The 16,247-nt window shown below is 36.9% G+C and overlaps 1 protein-coding gene across 10 annotated transcripts in view; it reads right to left on the bottom strand.

Moving 5' to 3' along the window:
- The window catches only part of FNDC3A (fibronectin type III domain containing 3A), a 195,462-nt gene that overhangs the window by 69,572 nt on the left and 109,643 nt on the right, over window positions 1-16,247 (bottom strand). For 8 of the 10 annotated variants that reach the window (XM_065581235.1, XM_005287137.5, XM_005287136.5 and 5 more), the window contains 3 exons: window positions 9,873-9,949; window positions 4,200-4,437; window positions 357-629 (listed from right to left, as the gene is read on the bottom strand). In XM_065581235.1, the coding sequence (XP_065437307.1) occupies window positions 357-629; window positions 4,200-4,437; window positions 9,873-9,949 (588 nt within the window). Of the gene's footprint in view, window positions 1-356; window positions 630-4,199; window positions 4,438-9,872; window positions 9,950-11,376; window positions 11,407-13,863; window positions 15,266-16,247 lie in introns of those variants that run through there. The other 2 variants (XM_005287140.5, XM_065581238.1) reach the window with 2 other exon arrangements.

Genomic DNA, 16,247 nt, shown 5'->3' with positions numbered 1-16,247 from the left:
GCAGTGTAGTTGTAGCTGTGTCAGTCCCAGGACATTAGAGAGACAAGGTGGGTGAAGTAATATGTTTTATTGGACCAACTTCTGAAAAGCTTGTCTCTCTCACCCACAAAAGTTAGTCTAATAAAAGATATTACCTCACCCACCTTGTCTCTCTAACATGTTGTGACAGGCATGAATAGAACCCGTGGATCTTGAAAGGTGTGCTGTGTTGGTATTGATCATTGTAGCAGTGGTGATATGTCTGCAGGTTTTGCATCTGTTCGGGCAGGGTATGGTGCTGCTTTGAGCTGGTGTGTCCTGGTCTATGGGGAGCTTGCGTCTGATGATGAGGTTGGAGGTGGGAGGCTAACACTTACCTTCTACTTCTGTATCCACTTGAGAATTACATTTTCCTTTCCCCGAAGACTTGCTCTTTGTAGATCCTGTGCTGACACTACTTGCATCCTGTCCTTTCACAAGTCCATTATGTTCATTTGTGGGAGAAGGACATTTCTGAGGTGATGGTGGCGGACTGTTCAATTTATCTTTCTGTGTTCCATGCCGATCTTTTAATTTTTTCTGTAAACGTTCGTATGTTTTACTAGACCTTTCATCTCTAAAGTTGGACCTTCCATGGGTAGAGAGAGCATCTAAATTAAAGCAAAAACATAAAATGCTCAGAATATATCATAACGTATAAAATATATTTACAGTTTCATTTGAAGAGACTCCATATATATCTTGAAATTACATCTGCTCTTTTCACATTGTGAACCTAATTAGCACAAAAGTTTACCTACTTAGCATTTCAATCACATGTTAACTGTTGCATATAATTTTTTTTTTAAGGATAAAAATGTAACTCTTCTTCCTGTTTTAGTTAATACAAGAGATCTTAAATATTCCAAATTCTGCTTTGCCCTGTTTGATACTATTAAATCCTGCACCTATGTGGAAAAATTAGTGCTTGCCAATATGACATCTGTCTCCCTCCACCAATGAATTAGAGGCCAAGTAGTCTCAATAAGGTCCTGTTGGTGCAACAGACATAGTAATACCTATTCTGATTTATTAATAGAGTGCTGTAAAGAAGTATTAAAACAGAAAATGGAGAAACCACAGTGAAACCATACAACTCTTATAAATTCACTTACCTCAGTGTTTGAAGATCTCATTTCAGGGCAGCTGAAACACCACATATTGAGCAAACAAAATGAATCAGCACTTAAGCCCTGATTAAGCAGACCACAGTCATTCAGCAAAGCAAACTGAAGAATTGACTTTGTTGAATTGGGACTAGAGAGCATTTTACTATAGCAATAAGCCACAGCAGGGGACATTGTACCCTAATGGAGTTTCCAGTCAAAAATGTTCATCTATCTCCTACTGGCTGCAACTGGCAACTAAGTTTTGGAACAGAATAATGAATTACTATTCTAATGGTCTTTCAGCAGAAACCAACAGAGACCAGTAGAAAAAACTCCCAGCAGCTGAAGGATACTAATGGAATGAAGCTAGTATAGCCAGGCATGCTCAGCACACTATTAATCTCTGTTTAAAAATTAACAGTAGATTTCTATAGATTTATAATATCATGGGCAAAGCTATTCTCCTAATCTGTTTGATGAGGCGGTCAAAACAGTGAACAGCGGCGAACTGGTGTACAGCTGTGACTTCACCAAAAAAGCCCAACCACCCAAACAGAACATGGTTTTGGACAAATAATGACTAATAACATGAAAGAACTGTTCATTCTTGTCAAATTTTGTACTAAAGATTCCACTTCCTTTCCCAGCGCTAACGTTTCCATTCTTTTTTAACATCACATACAGAAGTGCTTTAATTACACAGTGCAGCCTTTTAAAAGGTACACACCACAGCACCAGCTCTGTTTTCTCAGTGTAATCCTATCTGTCATTAGTAAAGGAAACAGCTGGTGTTTGTTATACTTATGGGAAAAGGAGATTCCTCTCAGGGTGAACAATCTGTCATTTTACTTTCTCAATTTATGCACTGGTTGCATTTAGATGAAAAGTTTAGAAATGGGAAGACAGGTATCAGATGGACGAGACGGTTGACTTATCAACTTTTGGTAGCAAAGACATTTTATTAAGACAGATTACTTAAAATGAAAAAGCTTTTTAAAATGTATTCTTTGCATGATATACATGACATATATATGTATACACACAATACTTATAATAATGCTCATTACAATATACATAAACAATCTAACTATGAGGGAATAAACCTTCTGGATATTTTGATTTATCACTAACGTTTTAAATGGGCAGAAGTAACACACCAGCATCTTAGCTTGTGTAGATGTACCATATTGTTGCACATAATCTGAAAAAATAACTGTGAAGTGCACTTACAAATATAAATATTAATTCAATTCTCAAATATGAAGAAAAAACAAGAGCTAGCGCCCGTTCTAGTCTGAAAATTTTAAAATTGAGAGATATTTTCTTTCAATATTTACCACTTTATTCAGAACAATCTGTGGGTGGAATGCTAGCTTAGTTAAAAATATATAAATGACTGCCATGAACTATATCTTTCTACTGTGTGAAATAATCTACATATAATAAGTAAACCAATTATGATCAGAGCTACATATGTTCTACAATTCTGCAGTCATGGAATTGGCTGCAGAATCAATTCCTTACCATAGAACTGTGCAGCAGAATTAAAGGCCTTAAATATATGAGAAAGTTTTAGTTGTTTAAATTAGTTTCTAAATAGACTTAGTTAAATGGGTACAAACCACTTGTGTAGACACTCTTGTTTTATTTTAAAAAGAGTCTTATATTGGATTTAGTATAAGCTGGTAGGGAATCAACTGAAGCTAAATCCAACATAAGACACTTTTAAACCAAAATAAGATTGTGTCCACGAGGGGTGGGGATGGGAGGGAGAGTTGTACTAATTTAACTAAAATGCTTTAGAAACCGATTTAGTTTAATCAGTATAAGTTTTTAGTGTAGTCAATTTTATTTACAAAAATAAATTTTGAGCCATTATTGGGCAATGAAATACTATCCTCCAGAGCCTGAAAACAGCCCGAAAGAGCAGACCCGAAGAGTGCAAACTCATTCATTGCAACTGAGAGTTGGCTTTGAAGTGTACGGATTACATTTTGAATCTCAACTTTATTAACCAGTTTATTACCAATCATTTTAGTAGAAAAATCCTGCTAATGTGCTTATTTATGGTTGTTGATGCATTGGTAGATATTTGAGAAGCGGCCAATTGGGTGATCAGATTACTGGGGTGGTAACCTAGGAGTTCAAGCTCTCCCCCAAATTCCAAGTCACTTTTGCTTCTGCACAGAAGGGGAAGGAAAGAGAAGATGAAAACTCTTCCTTTCCTATTTCTGACCCCCATCTTCTTAGTGCCTAAGCCTCTGCTAGCTCCTGGCTGCCAAAAACCCAAGCCACATTCCACACTGGATCCCAGGAAGCAAAACTCCAACAACCCCACACCCAGCAGTCAAAACCTGCAGATACCACTCCTGACATCTTCTGGAATGCAGTTTGCTGCTGTTAATACAAAAATGTGCAACTTTGCTAAGAACCATAAATATTGGAACAGTGCAAAATTTAAAAACATTCAAAAACTCAGGTATATATTGAATTTAGTATGAAAATAAACAAGGAATAATGTACTGTTTTATTTTTCACATATTTAATTTAATACAGATGCTCTAGTTTTGAATTTACTTGAAGTAACCATGGAAATTTCAACGTCACAGATTTCGACACTGCTTATGTGGTAGAAATTCACAGAATTTGGATCCAGTGTCCCATAGAGAACAAAGGGCCTACCTATAATGCTGAGGCAATGGATTTAAATACTGAGTCAGAGGAAAGAGTGACACTCACTGAATCACTAAAATTACATCATACAGCGCCTTGCCTTTTCCAGTGTATGAGGCTCCCTTCTATAACTCACCAGGCCTAATTCTGCTTAGATTGGGATATCAGACAATTTTCTGAAATAAAATACTTAATGTACTTTAATAAAAACTTATATGGTTCCCTGATACTGTCTTTATTTGTACTGCAGGATTCTAGCTAATAGCTCTACTTTAGGCTATAGTACTGCTTTAAAGCTAACAGTTACACAATAGAAGAATACTGAATGGACTGGAGACGCCAGAAGAACACGAACACATTGCTTTGATAGGATATGTAACTCTTCGATAATTTACTTACCCAGATCTCCATATACCTGTGAAGTGTGATACTGTGGTATATACTGCGAAGCCATATCACCTGCTCCAGTCACTGTTGAGTATATATGTCGTGGTGGAGGGGGCATCATGGCTTGAAGAGGAATGAAACCAGGCAACGGATGATGCGGAGGCCGATGTATTACTGCATGACTGCCAGGGTGAAATTCTGGAGCCTGGGGAACCACCACAACCCTTCGAACACCATTGTCTTCAATAACCTGTAAGCCAAGAGAACAAAACATTGATCAGGTAAAGGACTGCTTCTTAGATAGCAAACAGCTATTACAAATATATGCCACAAAGAGGAAATGGAGTCTGGAACTATGCAGTCTGAAAGATAACAAATCAATAAATCTTTTTAAAAGAGAATGTTTCGTTTTGAATATAAGAGCAAAAGAATCTTCAATGGTATAAGTAGAACAAAATGGAGATGATAAGACCAAAAAAAAGAACATGGGAGAGGAAAATGAGGGATACTTAGTAGTATGTTTCAGAGGGTTTCTTGTAGGAAAGTGTAAAACTGCAACTGATTTCTGGATGGGAAAATAATGGGGAGAAAATACTCCCCACCCCCCTTAAAATGAAAGCTGTGCGCAACAAAATTTTATAAACAGTTCTTATACAGGCCATTTTGAGGTTCACCACTGTAGTTAATCCATTTAAAAAAAAAGTGGAAAACTAAATATGATTCAGTTGGTAGTACAACCTACTACCTAAAAGGGGATCTGGCTTGGAGTAACCATAGCTGGAAGTATTGTGGGGGCAGTAACCTCAGCCTCCGGAGTGCCAAAAAGAAAAAAAAAATTACACTGACTTCAAGAGCCCAATAACAAGTGTTATAGAATACCTCAGAGGAAGTTGCCAAGCCTCTCACCTGGCAGGTTTGCATGCTGATGAATTTGTAGTAGATATGTAACAGGGTGCGATAGATGTAAAATGGGGGGAGGGGGGAGGAAATAGCCATTCAGAAAAAGAGGAAAACCTATGTGCCCACTGTAATATCCTAAATAGCTTCCTAAAATAGGGGACAGACCACTTGGAATATATTGTTAGTTGCAATGATGTTTGGTGAGAGGACCACCTACTGCGATGTAGGTGTGGGAACAGGAATACACAACAATTAAGATAAAGAAGTTGTTAAAATCTATTTAAGGTTGGATTGATCAATTACAGAAATACTTATCTTGAATTTAAGATTAATTTTTTAGCCATAACTTAGCTTTAAAATAAATACCATGTGACTTTCCAAAGGATTTGGTACTTTGAAACTGTCCCTTGCTGTAAAAGAAAACAACATTCCTCAAAGCTACCAAAACTGAAGAAGTCCTATCCTTGCAATTCGAATATAACAACAACAGTATAGGCAACTATAATTAGAGTTGGCCAGTTTAATTCCCCAAACATAAAGATGTAATTTTAATTATTTTTTTAAGTCCCTCATGTTTGTAGCAAGGATAGTCATACGGGTTATGCTTTCTAAGGCTTGTCTACATTACCCGCAGGATCAACGGGCAGTGATCGATCCAGCAGGGGTTGATTTATCGTGTCTAGTCTAGACGTGATAAATTGACCACCGAGCGCTCTCCCGTCGACTCCGGTACTCCACCGGAACGAGAGGTGCAGGTGGAGTCAGCGGGGAACTGTCAGCTGCTGACTCACCGCAGTGAAGACACCGCGTTGAGTAGATCTAAGTACGTCGACTTTAGCTACGTTATTCACATAGCTGAAGTTGATTAACTTAGATTGATCCCCCGCCCCCTCCCAGTGTAGACCAGGCCTTACATATAAAAATTATACTACATATTACAGCAACATTTGGAGTCTGACAAACTGAAAAAAAAGAATTAAAGATATCACTTCGTCCTTACTCTTCCCTGCTGCGCTTAGTTATTGAGGCACACACGGTGTGTACGATTATGCCTAGTTCACAGACTCCTGTGGTATCTCAGCATGTCTGAGTAAGTGAAGGATAAGGCAATGGATTTAAATGAAGACCTTTAAATTAAAGGTGAACTTCAAGTGTGTATACACATATATATTTAAAAGTTAAACTGCAAAATGCAGCAAATCATAAGGCTACGGAAGGTATTCAGCACAGCATAATTTATTAAAATCTCACTTTTCAGGTTCTGCCACACCTGGACCTGTGCCAGCTCCTATTCTCCATGATGCCCCAGCACAGTTTCTACAGCAAATATTACTTAACATATAATCTGCTGGAAAATGGAGACAACCTAGATGGCAGTGTTGTCAAACACCCAGCCTGGAGGTTGGATCTAGCCTGTTTAAGGTATTTATCCAGCCCAATAACAGCTTCAAATTCTGTAGAAAGCAAAATTTCATTAAAATAATGTTTCTTGCCCTTAGGGCTTTAAAAAAATGCCAAATATGATCTGACAGTAAACAAAGCGCAAACCAATATAATGCTGTCCTCCTGGGTAACTGCCCCATTCATGACATTAGGTTCTGAAAGTCCAATAATTAAAGGTTAGAGTTTCAAATAATTTACATGCACAATTGTGTGTCTCACTTAAACATTACCTGCAATTGTGTGTGCAAATCAGATAACTGCACATGTACAAAAAAAACCAAACAAAAAAAAGTGGCCAAGTATGATTTTTCCACCCCCAGCACTGAGGGATGCTGAATGCAACAATAACCTTACAAGCTAAACATTTAATTCTGGCATAAGGCCCATACTCTCTATCTTTGTGCAAAGTTATCATCATCATTGGGAGATCCACTACAGATCAATGAATGTAGACAGACTTACCTCTATAGAGCAGGCAGGCCCACACACAGTAACTAAAAGTGTAATTTCACTCTCTTCACAGAATGAATTTCACTCCCACGATATTGGGGGTAAAGCAAGCCCTGTTTTTTTTAAACAGTATATCACGTTTTCTGAAACACTTATTAGTTGTATACAATGTGTGAAAACCAAGACATGTCTTATCCGATATGTTGGCTCTAATCACCAGCAGCAAAAAGTATGGTGTGAAATCACCAAATTCAGTAGCTGGGGCAAATCCAGGCATAAAGAGACCTAAACTAAAATGATACATAAATGATAGATATGTTGAATAGCCTTCCTAGCCTGGTGGTTTTGGTCATTCAGCACATATTTCTGCAGGTGTTCAACTTTTCTTAATATATACACATTTGCAGGGCACCTTCAGGGTTTTTTTCTTTTCTTTTTAATGTTAAGTATAAGGAGACAAATACAAAATGGGAAATGACTGCCTAGGAAGGAGTACTGCAGAAGGGGATCTGGGGGTCATAGTGGATCACAAGCTACATATGAGTTAACAGTGTAACACTGTTGCACAAAAAGAAAACATCATCTCGGGATGTATTAGCAGGACTGTTGTAAGCAAGACAAGAGAAGGAATTCTTCTGCTCTACTCCATGCTGATTAGGCCTCAACTGGAGTATTGTGTCCAGTTCTGGGTGCCACATTTCAGGAAAGATGTGGACAAATTGGAGAAAGTCCAGAGGAGAGCAAGAAAAATGATTAAAGGTCTAGAAAACATGGCCTATGAGGAAAGATTGAAAAAATTGGGTTTTTTTTTTTTAGTCTGGAGAAGAGAAGACTGAGGGGGAACATGATAATTTTCAAGTACATAAAAGATTATTACAAGGAGGAGGGTGAAAAATTGTTCTCTTTAACCTCTGAGGATAGGACAAGAAGCAATGGGCTTAAATCGCAGCAAGGGCGGTTTAGATTGGACACTGGAAAACACTTTTTGTCAAGGTGGTTAAGCACTGGAACCAACTGCCTAGGGAGGGTGTGGAATCTGTGTCACTGGAGGTTTTTAAGAACAGGTTAGACAAATACCTGTCAGGGATGGTCTAGTTATTCCGTAGTCCTGCCTTGAGTGCTGGGGACTGGATTAGATTACCCACTGAGGTCCCTTCCAGTCCTACAGTTCTATAATTCTAAATTAAAATCTCTTTATTTGTTTTGGGATAACTATGAGCTTGGTACTGGTTGCTTCCACTGGCAGCAAGTTATCTATTTGTTGTCAATTTTTTTTATTTGCTACAGAATCTTTTCGTATAAATCACTACACAATGGTATGTTCTGTTAGCAATAAGCATTTCAGAATTCTTACAACATAAATGTTTTACCAGGATTTGATAACTCTGGGTTCTGGGAGGCTCTGTGCCCTCAATGGAAGCAAACAGTATATATTAATTTCACTAAAATTATTTAGCCTTTCATGTATTCTATAACATTTTAGCATTAAGTAACCCACTTGAAATAAAAAAAAATACAGAAGAAACTAGCTCACAGCAAAGATGTCAGGATTTTTATTTTTCCTAATGATAAAACATGAATTTTAACAGGAAACATGCCTTTCTGTAATGATCTAAAACAAAATGAAACAATTAAAAACCACAAAATCCATTTTGCTGCCAGATTCGATATTCTAATATTAAAGATTTAAGAACCAACCAAGGGCTTGTCAGTTAGCGTGTGGCAAGACAGGGTATGAATATACAGCATGTGAGCCTGCCATGCGGATCATGCTACTGCACACTAACAATTCTGACTATGGTATATTTAGTGCGCAGTAGCAGAGTCCACACAGCTAATTAGGTTAGGGTGCAGCAAGTTAGAGCACTGTACATTCACCCGACTTGCTGCACATTAAATGACCATGTAGACGAGCCTTTATACACAAACTTTCCCCAGCAGAGAGTAAGTGAAAGTAGGTGGGCCTCTGCCCTGTATGCAAGCACTCTGCTGGCGGACAGAATTTTATACTCTTTCATTAATGTATGCACCATCTGACTGGCTTTGGTTTTTTGGGTTGCATTTTGTGTTGTTTGTTCGTTCCTTATTCTATAACACAGGCTGTGCACATTGGATCAGCAAAGGTAGAGAAGGTTAGCTGCAGATTCAGTACAGAGGCAAGAGAAAAAATTGTATGGTTTGTGGGAAATTTTAATTAAGACAATACACTGACAATTATCAAAGATTTGTATTGCAGTAGTGCCTAAAGACCACAACCAGGCTGGTTCTCCATTCGGCTAGGCATTGTAGAAACAAATAATAAATGACAATATATCCCCAAAAGCTACTTGGCACTTGGTCTTACATGTTCTCTGTCCATTATTGTTCGTCTGTCTTGTCCATTTAAGTTCCAGTTCTGCAGGGAGCTCCTTGGTGGCAGAACACTTAACCAGATGGTGCCCACCTGAAGTGTGTGGGGCTTTGCACAGATGAAGGGGATCTACCAACATGAAGCTCAGTACAGGACTGGAGTCTTGGAAGGTAGAATAGAATAGGGAACCATGTCTTCCTATATGTTTGTACAATGCCTAGCAAAAGGGTTCCTTGATCCCGCTTGGGAACTTCGCATGCTATTACAATATAAATAACTGGGAGTAAAATAAATATTATACACATACATCAAAAAGGAGGCTCATAAAAGCATACAAGACGACTCCTACTGAAGAGACTTTATGGGACACCACCATATTTACTTGTACAAATCACTGTAATTCTGAAACTTACCATGTCATGTTACCAGGTTAGCCATGTCAGCTTATTGTTATGTTAGTCCCAGGATTTTATGTATGTTTTATTTAACTGCAAATGTAATGTGAATATATGAAGCCATATGAATCAGATGTTTGGACATACCTGTGGGGCATATCCAGGAGGCACATAAATAGGAGGCACTGAACCATTTGGGGACATCATTGGAACCTGAGCAGGACCTAAATGGGTTACAGAAGTATTTCAGTATAGCATGGTTTAACAAGCTTTAAAAGTTCTAAGTCCATTCTGAATTGCAATATCTCTGCAAAGAAATATACAAGATAACATGGATAAGCAGAGCACATGGGCTGTAAAGATAAAATTATAGTGAAGGGTACTCAATTCATGTGAACAACAGATATGGCACATAGAAAAATTATTTCCTTGCAAATATTTCCCTCTTTCTGGAAATAAAGCTTCTTTTTTTAAACACACAAAGCTATAATCACCAAAGGTAATAATTAAAAGGAACAGAAATCCATGTGTATTCTTCCTAGGAAAATATTTGAGGAAGGTTTTGTGGCAAAAGCACAGGATTGGGAGTGTGGAGGTCTGTGTTCTATTCTCAACAGACTTCCTGGGTAATCTTAGGGAAAGTAAAATGCATAGGCTGATTTTCAGAGGTGCTGAGTACCCAGAACTCCCAACTATTTCAAAGCAGTTACAAAAGGGATGCATTTGATTCTTTATCTGTAAAACCAGGATAATACTTTTCCGCCCCAAAAGAGTGTGTTCTTATGCTTAGACTTAGGACATTAATGCTTGTAAACTGTGATCAGATCAGCAAATGCAAGGTGCTAAGTAAACGCCAAGTACTATCTGTATAAGCAGATTAATCCATCCTATGGTTGGTAAGCAAAGATGCTTGAAGAAAAATAAAAGTAATTCTGCCTGAATGTGAAAAACTGGGCTAGAGCAACAAAAATATTTCTGAACTTAGTGTCTGATCAAATTTGAAAACTTTATACAAGATCCTCAACAGAAAACATACAATTCTATAAATGTTTTAATCTGCAAAGAAACTCAGTTTTATTTTCTGTGCAATTGGTAGTCCATGACTTTGACAGCAAAGAAAAATTCTCTAATTTTAAGAGCAAGGTCTTTAGTTGCAGATGGGAAAAGATGGGTTAAAAGCAAACTTTAATGTAGCCTTTTCCATATTTTGTTTAACTTGGAATTACAAATTTTCTTCAGCAACTGAAGCAGTGGGAGTTCTGCTGGAGTAAGGAGTGTTGAAGAGGACCATAAATAATATAACAAATATATAAGCCTACAATGGGTTGCTACTGTCCCTAATCCTAAAACAGTCTCTCTTAAACAGAATAGTTAAGAAGAAAAACAAAGATGGAACTACTTAAAAAAATAAAGTCAATAGCAATAGCTGCAGGCATATTAAATGTATCATCAGCCTAAAACAGAAAATACTTTACATTTTTAAATAAAAACAAGGGGTCTGTTCTCTGCTGCTTGTATCTTGTAGCCATTTATACCCAAGAAAAATGTTTTCAAAGTGGATACAAAATGATACCACTCTGCTTTAAACCACTCACTTTAAACAAATATAAATGACTACACAAGTTATAAGTCAGTTGAGAATCATGCCCACCTGCTCACGTCTAATTAAAACCCTTCATCCTAGTTGCTCCAGAAACTCTGGTGATGCACATCTGTGAAGAAAGATATATATATAGTATGCATATAGATGATAAGCACATCAATGGATGTTTACTTTTGCTGCATCTGGCCAAATTAAGTAGAGTGTTCTGAACAGCAAACTATACTTCATTCTGAAGACCACCAATTTCGTGTATTTAATGCCTTTGTGTCTTGACTGATATAAGCAGCAGTTTTCTCCAAAGCCAATACAAAAGTTGCCATATGGTGGCATTAACACATTGCTCCCAATACAGCCACGTTCACAAACCACCTATTCCCCCAGCAGCCAGAAAATAAGAGACTCAAGGCAATTTATTAACTTGAATGAGTCCCACTTGTGGTGTTAGCATTAAGACAAGGTGCTAACTTTGAAATATTTATATCCTGACTTTAAAATTCGGAAGTTTTAAAAATAGAGAAAAGATGGTTTCTTCTCACTCAGGCTGTAACAGTAAACTCCATTATACTTCTGATTAGGTTTTTAAATCATTGTAAAATGTAATAAATGGTAGATAAACTTCAAAAAAAAAAAAAAAAAAAAAAAAAAAAAAAGCTTGGCGGCGTTCCTTGCTGTGATGTTTTTGCCAGAAATATGGTACTGCTAGCATGACTTGGGGAAAAAAAGTTTTTTTTTGTGAGAGCTTAGGATAAAATGCCAATGCCAGATTTTTAAAAATATAAAATTGAGTTTATTTTTTTGTTTTTACTACTAACGTGAAGATCTTGGTTTTATTTAGGCATAATACATTGTAAAAGAAACTCTTGTGTTTCTATTTGCTATTGCTTCAAGTTACTTGTTATACTGTTGATAAGTATACATGACAAATTTACTGTTCCTAGCCATGAAAAACAGTAATGGTGTCACATTATCAGCCAATAATGACATTATTAGGACGTGTTAACACTTTAATTTTTTATAGTGTATACAAATGACATTCTGCTTTAGAAAGTGTTTCCTTAATATGATGATTTTATTATTAATGTCAAAGGTTTCTATTATCTAAATTGCTAGTCTGGAATTTTCTATATATTGCGCCATGCTGAATCTCATTATGAAAGTAAAATTGAAGGACTCAGAGAAAAAAATCTGATAGAAATATTTTATAGTTTAAAACAGTGGTGCCCAACCTTCTCACATAGGAGGGCCACAGAAACCTACGCACAACCTTGTGTGGCCCAAACAGATTCTACATATTTTAATATGATTTAAAGTCACCTGTATTGATTTATATTTTAAGTTCAGCTTGTTTTGTATGATTTTAGAGAGAAACAACCCATGTACAGTATTGTCTATTTACACACTTGTGTAAACTAAAATTATGTAAACATGACGACACAGTGCTAATAAATTGCACGTTAGTATATTGCGTTAAAGCAGGCTGCAGGCCTTATGAAATGCTTTGGTGGACTGTGTACAGCTGCAGGCTGTAGGTTGGATACCCTGGTTTAAAATATAATTGCCTGAAAAATGCCTTATCACACACTAAAAATATCATATTAAAACAGAAGACACATGTTTTCCCATACTTTCAATAGTGCCATTGTATCAGAATGTTCACATTTCCCTTAAATTATTACGGCAGACCTAGCTTGTAATTTTTTTTTTTTGCAGTGATAAGCATTTTATCCCAAGGGGAAATAAAGAGACCATGGTAGGGAACAAGTCTCCTGAGACATTTGTTACAGAGTTCATGAAAATTAAGAACATTTGCAAGAAGCAGTGAAACCTAAACACAACAGCTTAGGTCATATTAACTGTAGCAGGTTGCTTAAAATCTTGAGCATGCCTATTTGAACAGAATGTAAAAGAAAATGTATCATGCCTCTTATAAACAGTATAAAGAGGGAAACAAAATTAATATGATGTATGCTTCCTACTGTCCCAGACATAATTTAATCTTATGAAAATACATTTCAAACCTGTAAACTTCAAAATATTGAAAAAAACTTATTTAATGAGATATGCAATTAGTTTTCAAATCTCACTTTCTCATTCAATTTTGAATTCAGTAAAGAGATTGTAAACTTAAATGGACTGAATTTTTAATAAAAACCAAACGTTTTATCAGTCTATAAACAAAGATTCTTTCTGGACAGTAACTGTATATAATAGTGCTCTTATAAAACTAGTATTCATAAAGTCCTCCAAATGCAATACTTGCTTCTAATTTTATGTTCTGACAGACAGAGAGGTCCTTAAAACAGGATACACAGTGGTACACATTAATCTACTGAACCCACATAATAATAAAGACAATTCATAATTTTACATATCACCAGATCTATGTTTAAATGTACCAACCCTTTTCTACCTTTTATAGCCATTATATATCTGGCATCTGCTGAAAACACAGACTGGGTTTAGATTTATGTAATGCTTTTCATGTTTTAACACAAAAGCAGAACTCTCTTTCAAAATACAGTCAGCAAATCTTACCACTCATTTTGTTTTTACTGTAATAGCAGAAGTGTAAACAAGATCCAGTGATCCAAGGTTGGACACGTTAGCAGCTTTAATTGGGAGAATGCTTTCGTTTTTGTGATGGTTGAGGAAAAGCTCCTTTGACCGAGTCACATGATCATCATCACATGACTTACTGAGAAAGGGAAAAAGGGAAGCTTCAGGTATGCAGCAGAGTGATTTGTTCTTTGTAAACACTGCACTTCTTTTTCTGCACAGCAGTTGAAAGTATGTACTAAAAGTGGATTCAAAAGCCTGTCAAAACAAGTGATAAAAGTAGCTCATTTTAAAGAAGATGACAACTGTTCTCAGTGGAATATCCCTCAGCGAAACACTTCATTTACTGTTTTACATTATGTATACTCTGATTTTTTTTTTTGCAATCTATTAAGTACTACATAATCTGATGTGATTATTTACAGAAGTTCTTATAATTGAAAGATTTTTACATTTTAATTAACAGAATTAAGTTTTAAAGAATTACTTTAACCACATATTTTCTGATTAGGAGGGTTTACCTTTAGCTGATAATCAGTGAACCCTTGGGGAAGTAGGTACATATAAATACCTCTTTTTAAACAAACACTATTTTGACACCATGTTTAGCAAGCTGCAGTAGTTCTGATACTAATCTGTGTGGATGCTGCAGGTCATGAACACTGCTATACTTAGCATTAGTCTAATGTGAACAAGGATGATTCACTCTCTCTTTGTTATTCCCAGGAGGAAATAGTGTTCAGGATTTACTGCAGCACATTAGTTTAACTATGTCTCTGTAACTGAACACCCACACTTTGACATCACACAGGCAATGATATGCATCACTGACGCAAGCACTGCCAGGATCAAATACAAAGGCCACAGCAGTTGAAACAATACAGTGCACCACTGACGTAGCAGCATGCCCATCTAACATTGACAGACTGCAGTAAATCAATAGTCCCCGATGCCAAGAATAGTTGCACCACTCTTTCTTTATATAATAGCTAAGACTTGGAAGTTTTATTTTAGGCTTCCAGCAGCTACAGTAATTACAAGAGACAGCAGCAACAACAACAAAAAACAAGAAGTCTATATCTCTTTAAATTCTGTCTGTAAGATACCATGAAGTATCATCTCTAAGTGACAGGCACTAGAAAGTGCTACAAAGAAAGAACTGAGAATTTTACTTATAATAAGCAGATAATATAATCTAAGTTTGGGACTTGAGCTGAGAAAGAGGCACCAGTAGGAGCTGTGAGCACTACAAGGATGTGGACAAACAGTGCTATCAATCTAACACTTTCCATTAGCCCTAAATTCACACTGACAAAACACCTCCCTCCCCCCATCAGTCTAGCTTTGGCATCAAGGATATGTAGTAGCTGCTCGCAAACTGGGGTGGCCAATTTCAATATATACTTTTAAATTGAGTATTAAATCTACCCATGAGTAGATTGCAGTGAACAGGGAAGCTTATCTTAATAAAAGGATAGTAGAAAGAATGCAAGGGGAAAACGCTCAAACAAAGCAGATACCTTCAGAATTGGAAAAACCCCATCAACTTCATCCAAAGAGACTGAGGAATAATGGATCAAAGGACAGAGAGCTGTGAAACGTGATCATCTCCAACGACGCCTGAAGAGTCCCTTCCAAAAACACCCCAGGCTTTTCCATGGGGAGAGTGCACACCCATTCAAACTGAGAAAATAAAAGGAGGCCATCAAATCCCCTCACAGAGCAAATTGCCTGGAGAGGACAGATTCCCTGTAGGGTTTTACAATCAATAAACCAATCAACTCTGTCCTATATTGGCCCAAACCTTTGAGAAAACAGAGGATACAGGCTTCCTTGCCCAAAGCATCAAATATACTTTTATTTCAATTATTTCTGTGACCATAATGAAATCTTTTTTGCCAGTTACAGGCCTACTCTTTAATCAATATAATCTTCAAAATATAAAATAAAATCTTGGACTTTGCAGCAGATGATCAGCCTATGCTAACTGGGGAATGTATGCCATCCAAGGTGCTTAGACAGATCTGTCGCACATCAGAGACTAATACCACCCTACCCCATCTGAATGAGGAGTTATGGAATTATTATACAGTCTCTGTTCCAGACTCTCAAAATGTTCAGTTTGGGTCCTTTCTTTTATGGATAGTATCAAACTTGTCTCGAGTAATTATTGTGTATCTATGCTAAACCCAGGGTTGTGAGTTCAATCCTTGAGGGGGCCATTTAGGGTTTTGGGGCAAAAATCTGCCTGGGGATTGGTCCTGCTTTGAGCAGGGGGTTGGACTAGATGACTTCCTGAGGTCCCTTCCAACCCTTATATTCTATGATTCTCTATGATTTACCACTTCCAATACATTTATGTT

This window comes from Chrysemys picta, chromosome 1 (genome assembly GCF_011386835.1).
Source record: "Chrysemys picta bellii isolate R12L10 chromosome 1, ASM1138683v2, whole genome shotgun sequence".
In the NCBI taxonomy this organism is placed as follows: Eukaryota; Metazoa; Chordata; order Testudines; family Emydidae; genus Chrysemys; species Chrysemys picta.
The sequence above is the reverse complement of the archived record's forward strand: the minus strand, read 5'-3'. Positions and strand labels throughout refer to the sequence as shown.